The 17,983-nt window shown below is 40.0% G+C and overlaps 1 protein-coding gene across 4 annotated transcripts in view; it reads right to left on the bottom strand.

Annotated features, from left to right (window-relative positions):
- Positions 1–17,983, bottom strand: part of Plcb1 (phospholipase C beta 1) — a 671,407-nt gene that overhangs the window by 65,563 nt on the left and 587,861 nt on the right. For 3 of the 4 annotated variants that reach the window (XM_021195155.2, XM_029535965.1, XM_029535966.1), the window contains 3 exons: positions 17,748–17,805; positions 17,054–17,140; positions 5,520–5,637 (listed from right to left, as the gene is read on the bottom strand). In XM_021195155.2, the coding sequence (XP_021050814.1) occupies positions 5,539–5,637; positions 17,054–17,140; positions 17,748–17,805 (244 nt within the window). In that variant the 3' untranslated portion in view covers positions 5,520–5,538. The remainder of the gene's footprint in view (positions 1–5,519; positions 5,638–17,053; positions 17,141–17,747; positions 17,806–17,983) is intronic. The other variant, XM_021195153.2, reaches the window with a different exon arrangement.

Here is a 17,983-nt window from a genome sequence, read left to right as displayed (position 1 = left end):
CTATTCAGCTTCACTTACCACCACTTTATTAAGACTTTTAGAAGATTGAACCAGAAACAGCACATTCTATAGAACGAACTGGGAAAGTATTAGTTTGGCGTCAGATGCCAGCGAGTTGAGTCCCTGCAGTGGGAAGACTGTTAATGTGATGGCTGAGGTAATTTTTATACAGACACATTGCTGACTGGGTTACAGAGCTGTTGTGAAGACCGAACTTACATTTTAGGAGACTCTTGTTTTCCCAAAAATAGTACCTTCTGGTTACCTGGGAAAATGACTGTTCCAAAAGATACTACACCCTCTCCGTGTTGCAGGATGAAATGCATGTGAAAAGTAATGGGATTCCGTGGGAAATCTTGTTTGGTTTATGATGAATGAGTGCTATGGTTTGAATATGATTTCTTTCCTTTGGAACCCATGGAGATCTAATCCCTACCCTGAGATGTTAAGAAGCAGAATAAGGGGAGACATTTAATAGGAGATTAGGGTTCTGCCTTAATGAATGGCTTCATGCTCACATGTGACTAGGAGATTAATGAGTTATCTTAAGGAATTGTTAAACAGGGTTGCTATAAAAGCCTATTCCATGTGACGCCCTTTGCCACCTTGGAACTCTGCCAGCAAGAAAGTCATCATCTGATGTGGCCTCTGGACCTCAGATCAGAACCATGAGCTGCAGTAAACCTCTTACCAGCTCAGGTAGCCATTGTATTGTGTTATGAACAACAGAAGTAGATTACAAGAGGGATAATCGTCTTTCTACAGTGGCAAACTCCAGTGGGAACTCTGTATAAATTCTAGGAAAACCCTGTGTCAGAAAACCACAGAGTTCAAGCCAGTGGTGTGCTAGAATGTGTTTAGCAAGGGGCTTTTCTATAAAGAAAAGGTGTCCTATTCTTAGAGCTTGGTATTTATCATGGTATAAGTTCTTGTACAATGTCCAACTTTAAACAATCAAATAGATGATTTTGAACAAGGGTTGGGAGAAGATACTGTGATAACCACCATACAGATCCTAAATGTTAAAATATAGGTTGATAATGATGGATAGAGGTACCATTTTCTTTTCCCAGTTGAAAATTTAAAGCCCGCTATGCAATAGGCACCTTTTAGTTGAATTAATGAAGGTAAACAATAGACACTGTTCACCCAACTGTAGCTTGGTACAGGAATCATAGTTCCCACAGGCCAGAGAATTAAGCAAAGACACTGGACTTTTTATTATTGATGGCCACAAAACTGAAAACAAACTATTTTCATTTTCTACAGGATGAGAACACCAATGTGCATCATCAAGATATAATTATAGACTCCATCTCTCAGTGGTTAGCTTAGAGGAGCACTATCGATTCTAATTTATTTTTCTAGGCCATCAAGGCTCCATTGCTCTATCAGTGACCCTATGGACTCATTAAATCTTTCAGCATGATATTTATGCAGCTGTTTAATGAGTCCTCCAACACCTTCAATTCTCTGAATCTCATGCCTATTATTTTAGAGGTAAATGTCTGACTTTAATTAATCATATATCCTTTATGGACTCAAAGGAGATCACAGAAAGGTTCCAGAACTTTCTGTTGGTAAAAGGATTCTTATTTCCACATTTAAAGATCTTCAAACACACACACTGTGGCCCTTAGTGGTCCCTTCAAGTATTTAGACATCCTTACTCTCAGAGAAATTCCTTTATTTCTTGCTTATACCTTTCTAAATGTAACCCAAAGTACTTGCATTGCCTCTGTTGTCAGCAGGGGGCGGGGGAGGGATGGGGCAGTGGGGGGAAGCAAGGTGAGGGGTCATGCACTCCAGAGAAGCCCATTCCTGCTGTGTGAGTGACATTTAAATACAATCTAGGAGATGGCTATCTTTCAAGATGTTCTTTAGCTTTTCTAGTATCCATGGGGGTCAGGGGGTGGGAAACGAGAGTATAATAAATGTAACTTCAAAGGATATATGAAAGCCAATTGCTTAACAAATAAAACTAGGCCCATAGCAAAGCCTACACATGATCCCTTCATATACACTAGCTCCTTGTACACATTAGCTCCTAGTATACACTAGCCCCATATACACACACGAGTTCCTAGTACATACGAGCACCTTTCTAGGATACTTAAGAAGAAAGCTTAATTATCAAGGATGTTTATAGAGTGCTGGGGACGCAGCAGATTTTACCAAGGAGAGAGTGAGATGGCAAGGGAGTCAAATCCATTTAATCTCTAGTTTGAAATCAGTAACTACACACATATGCTAAAGGTAAGTAGAGGTAGGGTTAGTGGGGAGGATATTCATGGACTCCCACACCTCAGGTTCCTCAAGTGTACCCCATAGAGAACAAGAAGACAGCACAAGTGACATGGTCAGAAGGTCTTGATAACAGTGCACGCTGGATAAATGCTATTATTAGGATAAAATCTAATACATTTTATTGTAGGTAGCTGACTTTTAGTATACCAAATCATAGAGGAGCTGTGTGTTCTATTCTTTGGTGGTTCCTGCTGGCAATGTCTAGAACACAGCAAACACTTAATAAATATTTTTAAATAACATGAATTTCCCCCAAGGCAATATTTTGGGGGAATGGGACTTTCAATAGATCCTTAACTTTTAAAAAGGTTTCTTTTGTTTTAATTATGTTAATTACGATTATATGCGAGTGTTGTGCCATTGGAGTCCAGAAGAAGATGTCAGATCCTTTGGAGGTAGAGTTCAAGGCACTTGTGAGCTACTTGACATCATGGATGCTAGGAACTGAACTTGGGGCCTCCGTAAGAAGAGCAGTGAGCTTTCCTAACTGCTGAGCCATCTCTCCAGCTCCTCATCCCCCTAGGCTTCTTATCTAATGATTTACATCCACACAAAAGGAGCAAGCACTTTACTTAAAATGTTGCTCAACAGTTATCTTTCACTATTAAAAAGAGACATTATAAGGATCACTCGAAACCTGGTCTATCTGTTCAGCTCCATCTATTGATCTTCAGCTAATAACTCGCAGTGTACTTTCTCATCAATGATGAAAGTGTGCACTCACAATTTTAAAAACATGAACTTCACCTATTGCACACAAGTACTCCTGGGAACTACCTTCTTCATATCACAAGCTGTGTGTACTACTAGCTTTAATTAATTTGCTCATTTTTATAGTTGATATATGGAAATAGAAGTGTTTAGTGAAAAATAAAAAAAAACATTTTGGGAAAATTAAAATTGGAACAAAAATGACTTTTTATATACTGTTATGTAAGAACAATTTGTCTTTTTTTAAACTATAAAATACTATAATTGGTTTTTTTTTCTGGTTTAGCAGTGAGACCTATTTTTCATGAGCAGTGTGAGGTTGGTTTATTTTTACATCACCCTTTGTCTCTGAGCAGCTAAAGGGAGCAAACTAACAATGTGATTAAAGATTTTTTGGGAAGTCAAGGTATTATGGGAATAATCTTTTAACAGATAAATCATTTTGGATCCCTTGTTTATTTGGTTGATTGTTTTGTTGCTGTGTGGCAGGCTAGAAGGTCAGTTGTTATCCTGAAGGGAATGAAGTTGTAAATGAGGCCATTCGAAGCTGAACAGAATACTAGGGCAGAACATAGCATGCATAGTCCCTATGCATTTGCTTTGAAAATAAAGCTCAAGTCTTGCATTTTTAGGGTCACTGTCATTTTTAAGTTTTGAGAGAATCCAAACCCATCACATAAACTGTCTCACAATGGCTCTCCAAATAAAGCCAGTGAGATGGCTCAGCTGCTAAAGACACTGGCTGCCACGGCAGACCTGAGTTTCATCCCTGGCTCTCACAGAGTAAAAAGAAAGAATCAACTCCTACAAACAGTCATTTGACCTCCACACAAGGCTGTGGTGCCTTCTTTTCATGAAAAGAAAGAAACCAACAGTCAGCAAAAAACCCACAAGAAAGAAGCCTTAACATTCAGATCCAAGTGAGGAAGGTGTTTCTAAATTCCCCTTAGGGGTTGCATGTACAAGATGGAAACCTGTGTAAACCAGATTTCCTCTTTCCCAGGAATGAGCTCTATCACCGGGTCACGTCGGTACAATCACCGATGAGACGGTGCCGTCCGAATCAGAACCAAGCTCTAACTTTGCCCCTCAAATGTTCTCTGTCTCTCTGTGTGTGTCTCTCTGTCTGACTGTCATCTCTGACTCTGTGTCTGTCTGTCTGTCTCTCTCTTTCTCCCTTTCTCTCTCCTTCCCTACCACTCACCAAGAGAAAAATAATGATATCAAAGGGGCAAGCTTATGATTAGATAAAAACAAATTTCAAGTTTAGAGGCAGCTTACAGCTTTTTCTGTAGGCTTAAGACAGAATGTAGGAATGTTCGAGAACTGTGGCAGTCACGTCACAGAAAATGAGGGCCACCTGGTTAGAAAGGCCGATTCATCTGCCCAACTAGAGCTCTTGGATCAGGATATATGCTTAACAGCATGCCCAAGTAATTCACCAGCCCACTATGATAGAATCAGCACCAAAGAAATGTTGCTATTAAAGAAAGATTATTTTAAATATTTTAAATGTTTCTTAATCTATCAATTCCCAATGAAAGCATTTCTATGGATTATAGTACAATATTTCAGAACAGATACATGGCACATGTGTATAAGGTCAAAATGATTGATGTACTCATTACTTCAAACATACCATGGTGTGTGTGTGTGGATTCAAAATCCTTTCTACTAATTACTTTGCATATACAATTAAATATTGTTGGTCAGAATTAACAAGGCTGTTTAAGAAGTTTGACTTTTTTTTTTTAATCACAAGCATTTCTCATGTCTCCTCCCAAATCCACACCTGGAATGGCACAGACTGGTTTTCAGATAAGTTTCAGGAATACAATAGATTTTTACAACACAGCGGTAAGCTAAAGTCCTCTGTTCAAAGTTCAAAGCTGCAGTTTGCCTCAGTCTCTTGATGCTGACCCAGCATCCCTGCTGCATGGGTGTGATCTAGTGCTCTTGATTCTATGAACTCAGGGCTATGAGCTGCCCTCTTAACTCCAAATGCCACTCGATAATAAAATTAACTTTGTAGAATTTTTACCAGGAATACTATGGTGCAGAGTAGAATGGATTAAGATTCGCTGAGAGACTACTCTTGTGCTCTTAGGGTGGGGGGCTGTCTGTGTGGGTAAGGGGGTTAGTGGGAATCACTGGAAAATACACTTTCAGACTGGGAAGAAGAGCTGAAGAGCAAGAAAGAAAACAAAGCAAGATTAAACAGGGAAGCTAATTCCGTAGACAGAAGGAAACGGAAGAAAGAGGAGGAAAGAGTGGGAGTTTATGTTTGTTGGAAAGAATGCAAAGATAGAGAGCAATACCAGAAGGGTACAGGAACGGCCAAGGGATGCATTCCAGATGTGCTGGAAACTCCCCGGGGGAACAGGAGGGACTGTGGAGGTGGGAGGGTGAGGACCAAACAGGCAAGTCCACCCTGCCTGCCTGCGCAGGGCATGGCCACACAACCACCCCTCTCTCAAAAGGGCCCTCCCACCCAGTCCTACCTGGCTAGAAGGACGGTGCTCACCACTTGAGAGCTTGAGGGTTGGGGGGAGTAAAGTTGGGGGGAACAGAGGGATCCTCATGGCAACCTTCCGACAAGACTGAGGAGGGGCCTTCCCCCTGTGTGGAGAAAAAGGGAGGCTGTCATTTCTCTGTCAAGGAAATGGCTTTCTGAGTCACCTGGTGTATCAGACTTAGGTCTGGGTGGTCCCTGGCTGTGACATCCTGGTGTAGCAGTTTCACAACCCCTCTTCCCTCAGCACCAGCAGGGTAGCATGGGACCCAGCCTGCCAAAACCACAGTGGTTCTGCTCATCGACTTCTTGGCTTTTCCCCATCTTCTGCAGGGATTAGATACTGAATGTGGAGACAATGGTGTATATCCCACTATATCAAGAGTCTCGAGAAAAGATGATATTGATTGACAGCTTTTCCCTGGGATGAGTTGATCCAACAAGTTGAGTTTTCATACTCCACTTTTCATTTGCAAAGAGAGAATGTTTTTAAATGCAGTTAATTTAAATATCTCTCTATGTAAATTTAAAAAAAAAGTCAAAAATCATTACTGGAACTCCCTTCAGCAGCATCTATGTGGTTACAGAAGCCATGTTGAGATTATGACAGCCCATGAATAAATTGGCATGCAAATTAATGAACTGTTCTATATTAAACAATTACTTTCAAATATTTACTGAATAGGAAGAATGTGGCAGGCATTGTTCTGGGGTATTTAGAGTGCTTGGACATCAGCAAACACAGGTAGAGAAAATAGAAGATCATGTCCCCTTGCAGCTTGTCCCCTACTGGGGAAAGACAATCAGAGTTCAGAAGGAAGTCTATGACTGAAGGAGGAGTGGCTCCATACAGTGAATCACAGAAGAATATAAAGGAAAAAAAGGCCAGAAATGGAAGTCATTGTGGTATACAAATTTCAGATATTTTTTCATCTTTATGTGTTTGGGTGTTTTTACCTCAGTGTATGTCTGGACTCCATGTTTGTGCCCAGTGACCACAGAGGCTAGAAGAGTGTGCTGGGTTCCCTGGAACTGGGGTTACAAACAGATGTGGGCCTCCATGTGGCTGCTGGGATTTAAACTTGTGTCCTCTGGAAAAGCAGCAAATGTTCTTAACAATCTCTCCAATCCTGGCAGGCTCAGATGTAAACAGAGTGACCACTCAAAGCCTCCTCAAGATCAGTGATTTGACAGAGACTTGAAATATAGAAGGAGTTGTCCATTACACCCTTGGGGTACGAGGAAACAATCTGTACAGGAGTCCAGGGTGAGATAGGCTCTTGGTTGGGGTGCAGCAAAAAGGTCAGTATGGCCTAAGCAATGGTAGATGCATGTAGACAGGAAGAAGGGATCCAGAAATGAAAGGGTTGGATCTTGTGAACCTCTACTGTAAGAGAGACAGAGGCCACCAAAAAGGCCTTGGACAGACAAGTGACTCAATTTAATGGTGGACTTTTGCTGCCAAGATAGGACTAGGCTGTGTCCTTTTGCACAGCTCTAGAGAAACCATTTTAAAATCCAAGCGATATGACTGTGCTGTCTTTGGCCAAGGCAAGTAGACTGAACTTTTACTTGATGTCTTAATACATTATGCTCCTGGCAAATCCCAGGGGTCTCTGATTCCATCTAAATCAAAGAGTGGTTAAGTGAAATGCAGTTTGACCCTTTCAGTTAGAAATTCCAAAACTTCCTTGTCAGATTCTGAGATTCGACTAACGATAGTAAACACAGAAGACTTGTGCCAACTGACTTTTGCTTACGTAAGATATATGAATAGGACTCTCATGATTGACTGGCTATACCAATGCTTTTGAGGTATAACCCAAGAAATAGAGAAAGTAACTTAGGGTTAGCTGCTGTTTTCCTGTATAGAACAGAAGTTTCTGCAATTTTCTCAGCACAGAGCCATATACTGGCACTTTTAGGAAAAACTTTCAGCCCCCATATTTGATTTACCAAGGACTTGAAGACCTAAGCTTTACTGTTGGATAAATAATTATATGTCTTTCTTGATCTGAATTCACCACATTCCCCTTCAAAGGCCAAAGGCTTGAGTAAAATCATGTAATGATTTTCAGATATCAATTATACTTTTACATATTTAGCTTCAAAAATGTTTACAATGTTTGATTGATATTGTTAATTGTCCCATTTATCACAAAGAAGAATTTGAAAATTAGAGATATAGTGAGAAGTTAGAATCCAGTTAATAGTGGAAAAATGCAGGCAAACCATGCACCATGACATGAACGCAAGACAGGAAATGGAGAGAAATCCCCAAGCTCCCATCCGTGAGTATGCAGGGGTTTTGTTTGTATGTCTGACACTGGGAACATGGAACATGTCAGTAAGTTCTCGATGTTAAATTTGTGTTTACCGAGAAGACTTAGAACCATAACTCAAGACCATCTACTTAGCAGGTAGAGTGTATTCCCTCTGGAGTCTCTGCCTTCCGTCCAGTATAACTAACTACATATTTCCACATCTCCTTGTTTCTGGGAAGGGAAAAATCCAGAAAAGAGATAGAAAGCAAGCAAAGATTTAAACCTGACTGAGCGAGTACCATAGAGTCAATGCATTAGACAGAGAGTGAGAAAAAAAAAAAACAAACTATCTACAAGGAAGCACAGAACAAAAAGATGGAAACAAAACCAACCCTAAAGTTAAGGGGAAAAAGATGGAGTAAGAGTGTATTTGGCCTGAGAATACACACATGAATAATACACGCAGACATGTGTAATACACAAGTGCACACACATACACACACACATACACACACACACACACACACACACACACACACACACACACTTTCACACAGAATAAAATCCCCGAAGTTAAGGAATACATTGGGAAGAAGGGCCCATTGTTTGCTACTGTGGCGGCTGAGAGTTCTGGCAGAACAGATGAAGTTATCTGTCTGGCCATTTCATTTCAAACACACAGATACATTTTAGAGTTGTCTGTCTGGTCATTTTAAACACAGAGATACATTTTAGAGTTATCTGTCTGGCCACTTCAAACACACAGACACATTATAGAGTTATTTGTCTGGCCATTTCAAACACAGAACCATTAGAGTTATCTGTCTGGCCATTTCAAACACACAGATACATTACAGAGTTATCGTCCAGGCCATTTCAATTACCCAAATACATTAGAATTATCTGTCTGGCCACTTCAAACATACAGATACATTATAGAGTTATCTGTCTGGCCATTTTAAACACATAGATACACTATAGAAACAGTGTAGAAGATAAAAAAAGAAACCCCAAACCCAAGAACTATAAATGAGGTCAAAGGGAAGAAGTAAAAATTATGTCTAAAGAACTACACTAACTGATGCAGGAAGGCAAGGTGGCAGAATTTTATCCCCAATGAACTACCAGAAAGTAACTGCCAACACAAAATTCTATATCCAGAGAAAGTATCATTGCAGAGGGACGATGATGTGGATTTTTGTCCATATTTTCAAGATTGAATGATTGATTGATTTTATATGAGTTCGCTGTAGTTGTCTTGAGACATGCCAGAAGAGGGTATCAGATCCCATTATAGATGGAGTGAGCCATTAGATGGTTGCTGGGAATTGAACTCAAGACCGCTGGAAGAGCAGTTAGTGCTCCTAACTGCTGAGTCATCTCTCTAGCACCTTTGTCCAGATTTTATGTTTAATGTTCAGAAAGGAAGGCTGCGAGTGTGTGGATAAACTGAATGAACACCAATAGCACAGCGTGCACTAGTCTCCTGTCTTAGGGGTTTAAAAGTCCCTATGGTCATCTCATGCCATTACCTTTTTCAGTGTCTTCAGTAAGGACATCTAAAACCAAGGGACATAGTGTAAGATTAGATGGATAGATACTTCTTTAGAGCCACTGAAGGACCTCTCACTGTGTACCAGTGGGCTGTATAACACATGTTGATAGTTTTACTGTATTTCAGAGTATTGGCCAGAGATTTTGAGGCTTTATTTTTTATGAAAATATGTTCCAAGTTTAAAAAGTCTCCACAACACAACACATCTAAAAACTAAGTTGAAATTGGACAAAGGGAAACGAAAATGGTCCCCAATTCCCTGGTATCCCCCCTTAGGAAAGCAACATGTCGCAGTTCTATGTTCAAGAAACTAAAGAATAACCATATTTTCCTTCTAAGAAGACAATCCTTTACATAGGTAAAAAATGAAAAACAACCTCATATAGAACCAACTTAATTGCGTTAATTTGACGAGTATAGCATGGCCCAAAGGCTCTTGGCTCTCACTCAGGAGTTTGGGTTCTCCTATGAGAAGTTCTAATTGATACTGGCAGGAAAATCTATTCTTGTCCACCAAATAGCAAAGATTAGAGGAGGGACAAATGAATTAGTGAAAGAAAGGTCTAACTTTAAATCCTCAAGTTAAGCCTTTCCATGTGAATACCCGGGTAAATGTCAGCTGCACCCACACATCTCAAAGAGCAGCAGCGGTTTCTAGCATGATTGACTTCATATCAGAGATGAGTCACTCACCTGCCACAGAGATGTCAGAGGAGAAATAAGGAAAACTACTCTATGTCCCTCTGGTTGAGAAAAGAGGAGGGGCAGGGTAGGAAGGATGGGCGCGGTAGCTACATGATTAAATGTTTTTCAGAAATAAATGAAAATGCCCTAAGGCTTCCTGGAATTCTCTCTCGATGATGAGCAAAATTAAAACAGAAAACCTATGACTTAAGAAACCCCAGTGACAAATTAAGTGTCAGACAAAAAAAAAATCAAAAAACAAAAAACAAAAAACAAAAAAACAAATTTATCGACTGGTGTTTATTTTGAGGCAGGCAGACAGTTCATTAAAAAGTCTGTCAAAAGACCAATTCCTGTAACAAGAGCTGTTAGCTGCAGAGTGATCAATATACATTGGGATATTTGCAATGGATTAAGGCAACACGCTAAAATAATCCTCTTTCAAATGTTCAGGAATAAGAGCAGAAGGTCCCCTGTATCATCATAACTTGTGGTTATTCAAGCCCACACTGGTCATGGCTGCTCGATATCGGCAGCTGAGCTTCTGAATTACTTCCAACATGTTTTGTATACATTAATTCTTTCTTATTGGCCTGGCAAACTCAGGTATAGAAATCCTGAAGAAACCAATTATGTCACCGAGTTGGAAGCCTGGACAGTGTTCTTGCAAGCAACTTCCAGATTCTGTGGTTGAAGTTTGCAAAAATATGTATCTTAGACACAATTGAAGACATACATTTAAGGGCTCAATGAAGCAGTTGACTGCCAGGAAACATGTATCTGAATATTTCTCTGGAACTGAGAATTCTGTTGAAAAGGAACTGAATGTCTATCAAGAATGTCTATTGTTTGTAACTTAATAAGTCTCAGTGGGATTTACAATGGGCAACTTGATCTCATGTCAAATCAAGGGTCAAAATATTTATTTCTTGTGTAAATTACCTGTGAGGATCACATACCTCCATTTTATTTATTTATTTGTGATGCTCTCAGAAGTTACATGCGAAGAGAACTGACACAGTGTAGTCATTTAGAATGGAGACAAAGAACGAATTCCACCTATCACAAGGGTCTGCTACCTGTTGCAACATGGGGCAGTCCAAATTAAGCTTTCACACTGGGGCTATCATCTGCTCCCCATCAAAGAGGGACCGAAGACTGAAGATGCTGGTTCTGATGAGCCATGTTCTCCTTTGAATGTTTTGTTCCAGGTCCGTAAGAGTAAAGGGGACTCGGGGCTTCATCCAGAACCTGAGTTTGTTGCTGAGTAAAGGCCCCACAAAGCTCTATTTTGTATGAACCCTTCAAGGCAACTTGTTCCCTATTGAGTCAGTAAAATGTATTGCCACTGATGTACAGGGACTTTCACCAACTGGTGGTTCGAATTTCTCTCTTATGTTAAACTTTTTGTTTGTTTTTCTTTTTTTTTTAATTAGATATTTTCTTTATTTCAAATGTTATCCTCTTTCCTGGTTTCCCCTCCAAAATTCCTCTATCTCCTCTCCCCTCCCCCTGCTCACCAACTCACCCACTCCCGCTTCCAGAAGATGGCCTAGTCTATCAAAAGGAAGAGAGGCCCTTGGTCCTGTGAAGGTTCTATGTTAAACATTTTAAATCTCCTTTTACTTTTAACAGATAAGAATTTGTTTGTCAACAAGGAAGAAAGACATACAGATAAGTCTAGAGTTAAGAACATCTCAAAATAGTAGATAAGGACAAAAGAGTGTTCTTAAAAGAGCTTTCTTCGTGTTAGGACCATGAGTGTGGATGCCAGCATGTGCCCACTGCATATAAATGAAGCAGATGAAGGCAGGGTGAATTATTCTATTCAATAATAGGCTGAATTGCACTGAAGAAAGAGGAGAGATGCTATAGAGTGGTATTTTTTATTATAAGCAAATGATTGTGCATCATCAGGTTCTACTTAGAATTTTTTCCTGCCCCCCATTTTTTGAGAAGGAATACTGTATTCCAGACCTAACCATGACATTTGGGCATTTTTTCCCTGTGAAGGTTGATGGCTATATAGTCAGCTCCACTTGTTTGTCAAAAATTCAGGACAGTTCATAAATTTCTAGACATCATAAAACAAGTCTGCCTTGCCATCGCTCTTGGTGAACCTGTTTCATAGCTACTATTGATGGATTTTGTTTCCCTGAGTTTTTCCTCTTTATTTTTGTTGCTGCCCTGATTAATTTTGGTCATATCTAATGTCAAGCTCCAAGGCCCTTCCAGTACCATACTGAAGAGGGATGATTTCAAAGGCAGTGCTAGTCATTTTTCTGGTCCATATCCACAGTCAGAGGCACACTACGGTCTCCATCATCCTGGCCTTTCCTAACCTACACTTGCTCTCCAGTGTTTCAGTGTCTATCTTTGTATCCCACGCTTGATCTTGCCATTTCCCTCCGCTGATTATCCCTGCTACTTGCAGGTCTAGACCTGAAGTGTCCCTCAGAGGTCCATGAATAAACACTTGGTCTACGGCACAAGTGCTATAAGGAGTTCAAGGAGCCTTTAAGTAGTGAGGCCTTGCTAGGCATGGCACCTTACATACCTTTAATCAGAAATGAGAAGGTGGAGGTATAAGGACCACTGTTAAGATGGTGTAAGCTGCATGATAACATGGTCTCAATTTATCTGTTTATTTATTTATTTGTTTATTTATTTATTTATTTTTAAGGGCATCTAATGGGACAAAATGAGTTTAGTGAGAATTTGACCTTGAAGAAAACTAGACTCTGGTCTGTGCTTCCTGTTTCTGATTTCTGGCTGCCAAGCATGAACATGGATTCTTCCACCATGTGCTATCTCTGTGACCTGGTGTGCTAAGAAAGGGCCAATGCAATAGGGCCAAACACAGCAGGCTAACATATATGAGCTTAAGAGCCAAACTAAATTTTCTCTTTTTAAGTTAATTGCTTCCGATATTGTGTCACAGTAGCAGAAAGCTTTTGTTATCAATGTTTTTTCATTTGCTAAATATCTTACAATATTACCACATGTGATATGTTTTGTTTTGTTGGAGACAGGGTCTTATATAAACGGCTTCAAGCCTGATAGCTAGCCAAGGATGACCTATGAAACTCCTGATCCTCCTGCCAAGTACTGGGATTACAGATGTGAGCTACCATGGCTGGCTTCACGTGCACTTTCTTATTTTATTATCAAAGCAATAGCTCTGTAAACACACTCTTAAGCTCCAAAGAACACACTTCAGCAAATGATTTAGGTTGACACCAAACCAACAGTTTTCAAGGGCTTCCTTCAAATCTGCTTACAACAAGATGACCATAAGAACAGCATCACAGATGAAGAAGCAAATTTATCACGGTACTTAGTAACACTGAGAAATAAAGACAGGAGAATGACTTAGAACTCTGAGGAACACTGTAGATCCTTTCTAAGGACACAAGAAAGAAAGAATAACAGCTGCTAAATATACAGTTGTAGTATAAACTGCTCACCACCCCCAATTAGTATTTATTCACTATTCAATGAGAAAGCATCAATTTCGTTTAGGTTTCTGGTGACTGTAAAACCAAGAAGCTGACCTCCTCCCACCTCTGTGAATGAGTCTTAGGCACTCTAAGCCAGTCATGAATATTATGCTTTCTTTTTTGGGATTTGTTTAGGAACTAGAATGTGGCTCCATTATAGCACCACAGCAGACAAATCTATTTTATGTGTGTGGGGTGGTGGCAGGCCATTCTGGAAGGTTTCCATCACTCTTCTGAAGGGAATAAAGTGAGGATCTTTTCCATACTGGTTTTGAATGGTACCACATAGGAGATAATGCAGGGGGGCTTGGCAGCCATCTCCCACTGACTTTAAAGCCGGGGGACAGCAAGCAACAACAATGAAATTCTAAAAATGCTGATTCTCAGCAATATTGCTGAGTCACTAAACTAGCCACCCAACTCTGGAACTCATCACCCATCCCTAGAAGTGGCTAGCTATCCCTAGAAATGGCTACCCATCCTCAGAACTGGCTGCCTACTTAATGTGGTTTGAATGAGAAATGTCTCCTCTAGGTGCATGTATCTGAACACTTGATCCCAGCAGATAACACTGTTTAGGTGGATTATGGAACTTTTAGGACATGGAGCCTTGCTGGTGGAGGAACATCACTGGAGGTGACCTTTCAAGTTGTATAGCTTTATACCACCTTCTCTTTTCTCTCTGCTTCCTGCCTGTGGGTAGAGATATACTCACCCAGTTTCCTGCTCCAGCAACCTGCTCTCCTGTCTCCCTTGCCATTACATATGCTCTCCCACATTTCTCTCTCTCCGCAATGGTAAACCAAAATAAACCTTTCTATAAGTTGCCTTTGGTCATGGTGTTTTATCACAACAGAAAAACAATTAATACAGCATCTACTGTATGCCTGGAACTGTCCTCCCACCCCTAGAATTATGACATGACTCAAACAGTAATAATGTAATTTATTAAGTTGGCACTATTTAAGACAATTATTTATTTAGTTTGCTAGAAATGTGGCCTCGCTATATAAGCTAGATGAACCATGAGCTCTCAGTTTTCCAGCCTTCATTTCCCAAGTTAATGGGATTATATATGCATTCGAGCATGCCCAGAGGGTTGAAATTGATTTTCTGTAAAACTGTACTCTGGTAGATAAATTGCCAAAAGTTATTAGTCAGTTTAATGCTTGGCTGTATACAGTGAAGAAGTTCTAAGGTGCTTCAAAAGGAACTAACTTAATTTGATTTTATTTATGATGACATAGAACAGTCACATATGTGGTAGTATATGTCTATACTCCTAGCACGGGGACGCTGAAGGTGAAGGAACCTGAGTTTACATATACATGCATGTGTGCATGTACATGTATCCATGAATACATACACGCATGAGTGCACACACACACACACACACACACACACGTGCGCAAGGACTAGGGAACTCAGTAAAATTCTTGCCCTGTAACCATGAGAACATGAGTTCAGTCTTCACAGTGTACACACACATGTATGCTGCCACTCTCTGACCATCCCAGCGCTGGAGAGGGAAAGACAAGCGGATCCTGGGTCCCTAGCCAGGGAGCCTAGTCACTTGGAAAGTTTCAGGCTCACATGAGTCCCTACCTCAAACAATCAATGTGGATAGCACCTAAGGAATGATCTACCAGCCTCCACATCATACACACATGTGCACCCACACATGCGTAAGTAAACGGACATACAATATCTATGAATTAAAGTAAATTGCGTAACTTTAAAATATGTGTATTGCATTTTGTCTATGGCTAAAATATTTACAATGCTGAAAACACACATACTCAAAAAGCAAAACAAAACTGAAAGTATTATTAGTTGTAAATAAGGGTTCTTAGAGGTTTAAAACTGGCTATGAGATTCACCATAAACAAATTTTATTACAGCAGAATAAAAAGTGGTGTGTGTGTATATATATATATATTTCTGACTACTTAATATTTTTCTTAAATTTTAGTCTATTTGAGTCAAATTTAAAATAGTTGAGTACTTAAATGAGATTGATTCTGAAAATACAGTGCTCCTCCCCCAATACGCCTTTAAGCTACAAAAAAGCCAAAGCTAATCTGCCCATGAGTGTTCTCAGGTGTAAGACTCCTTAATGTCACTACTCTTGGGATTTGGAGTCCTTATTATGTTAAAGGGGTCACAGACCCTATGACAGAGAGGACCACTGGGTGGCCATGCTGTACACAGGGCCAGAATGGCTGACATATTGCTTCAAGGGTTCATCAGCTGCTTAGAAAGTTGTACATTTTAGGACTTCATGGATTATTGACTCTGTGAATTCTATACATAATATTTTTAGGTCATGAGTGACTGTGGGCGACTCAACTCAAGGAAAGGGAGATTATGTGGCAATTTATAAAGTTGTACTAAAATGCATCCCAGTGTATTAGCATAAGTGGATCAAGAAGCTAGCTAAGAAGAGCTGAATTGTATATGTAAAGGAGAAACTTAAGAATTAACAATGTACAAAGTAACCATTGATTCTTGCTAAGCCTGAAATCTTTAGGAATTACAAATATTAAGTGACTCTCATATATAGCAAACATAAAGTCTAAAGAACATAAATAACTGTGAAAATATACCTAGAGCAAGCCACCAGGAATCTCTCTGAAGCCAACCCAGGAACACTACATGCAAATAAATAAACCTAGCATTGGAGTATTGCAGACTCAATAAACAATCGGGCCAAACGGTAGCACTTTCGAGAACCTGTATTTTTCAACTATAGCTAAAAACAGCAGGGAGACCTAGAAAGCCCGTTTTAAGAGAAAGAAAATCATTCAGCAATGAATCAAACTGGATAGAAAGTCCTAGAACTTAGATGCTTTTGGCTAACCTGCAAATATTTGATTTACAGATAGGGTATTCAACTCAATGTCCATAGTGAACTGATTTCAACAAGCCACAAATGCAACCTGCTTTGATGTGTTGTTTTGGATTGGACTAAGGATCTTGTACATGCCAATCACTCTCAGTACCACTGAGCTACACTCCGAGCTGTAATATAATTTTAAAGGACAATACTGATTAGCTGTTGCCATGGAGGCAAAGAGATTTGCTTTTTTTTTCTTTTTTTCTTTCTCTCTCTGCCACGCCCCCCTCCTTGTTTTTATGGAAGACTTTATTGGGTGAAGATCAGGGTGATCTTGGTGAAGAGTGTCCTCTGCTGGGCAAATTCTGGCGTTACAGCATTACAAGATGAAGTTGGTTGATTCAAATTAAAATGTCCTTACCCAAGCCATGTATCAGCTGAAACCAAGTGTGTGGAGAGGGCACCTTCCACTCTTATCTTTTAGACAGACGCCGTTGGTAATGAGTACTTGCAGTATATTGCTTTATTTTTACTATCACCCAAAGTGGTGAGTTTTACACTCAAGGAAAGAACTGCAGATGTTGCGCGAGGTACTTACAAACCCCAGGCGATTTTACTTTTACTGAATAGAAGGAACATGAGCCAAACATGTCTAGACATCCTGTGTTTCTCAGCTCCATTTACCTTGGGCTTCTCATCTAGGATCTGCTGGCGGATCTCATTGTGTTTCTCCACAAGTTTTTCTTGTCTTTTACTTTGTGCTTCCTCTAACTGTAAGAAAGTTACCAAAAGAAAAGAGTCACTTTAGATAAAAAAAAAAAAAACAAAAAAAACATAAAACTATTATGCATGTTACAATAAACAAAACTAAACAACAACAACAACAACAAAACCCCAAAGGTTTTCGGATCAATGGTATCAATTATTTAGCATTCTGGGTCAAAATTGGCCTTTGAACCCAGGCAATGGGAACACAGGACAGGGTGGGGTGGTGACTGGTGGACATACATTTTTGAAAATCTTTGAAATTTTCTATAACACAATTTTAAAGAAGCTTAAGGACTAATCTGGATGTGGACATAATCTTAACAGTGAAGGGATCTTTTGGGAACTGTCTTTTGTGTCATTTTTTTGGGGGGGGTCTGACTTAGGCAGCAATGCTGCCCTACTGATTTTTACAGACATTTTATTTAGTTCTTTTATAATACGGATGACAACAGCCCGAATAAGTGCACCCCTATCGAGTATCACAAAACAGCTGGATGCTGGTGCCAAGTAGGTACAAGGAGGCACCACTCTCCTCCTTAGAAGTTCACAGTGAGGTTGGCAACTATTTGTGTGGTGTTTGCAAAGGTGGTGGTGGTGGTAGCAGACATACCCTCTTGATGTACTGCACCACCTCCTGGATGTATGATCGGATCATCTCTGTCTTCTCCCTAAATGGAAATAAGCCACAGATCATTATACCAATCCACCCGGAACTCTAGATGTCTATGTTTTTACTGTCTTTGCATAGCTGTTGAAAGAAAGGTCAAGCCCCTCTCTCTCTCCTCTCTCTCTCTCTCTCTCTCTCTCTCTCTCTCTCTCTCTCTCTCTCTCTCTCTCTCTCTCTGT

This window comes from Mus pahari, chromosome 3 (genome assembly GCF_900095145.1).
Source record: "Mus pahari chromosome 3, PAHARI_EIJ_v1.1, whole genome shotgun sequence".
Lineage (NCBI taxonomy): Eukaryota > Metazoa > Chordata > Mammalia > Rodentia > Muridae > Mus > Mus pahari.
The sequence above is the reverse complement of the archived record's forward strand: the minus strand, read 5'-3'. Positions and strand labels throughout refer to the sequence as shown.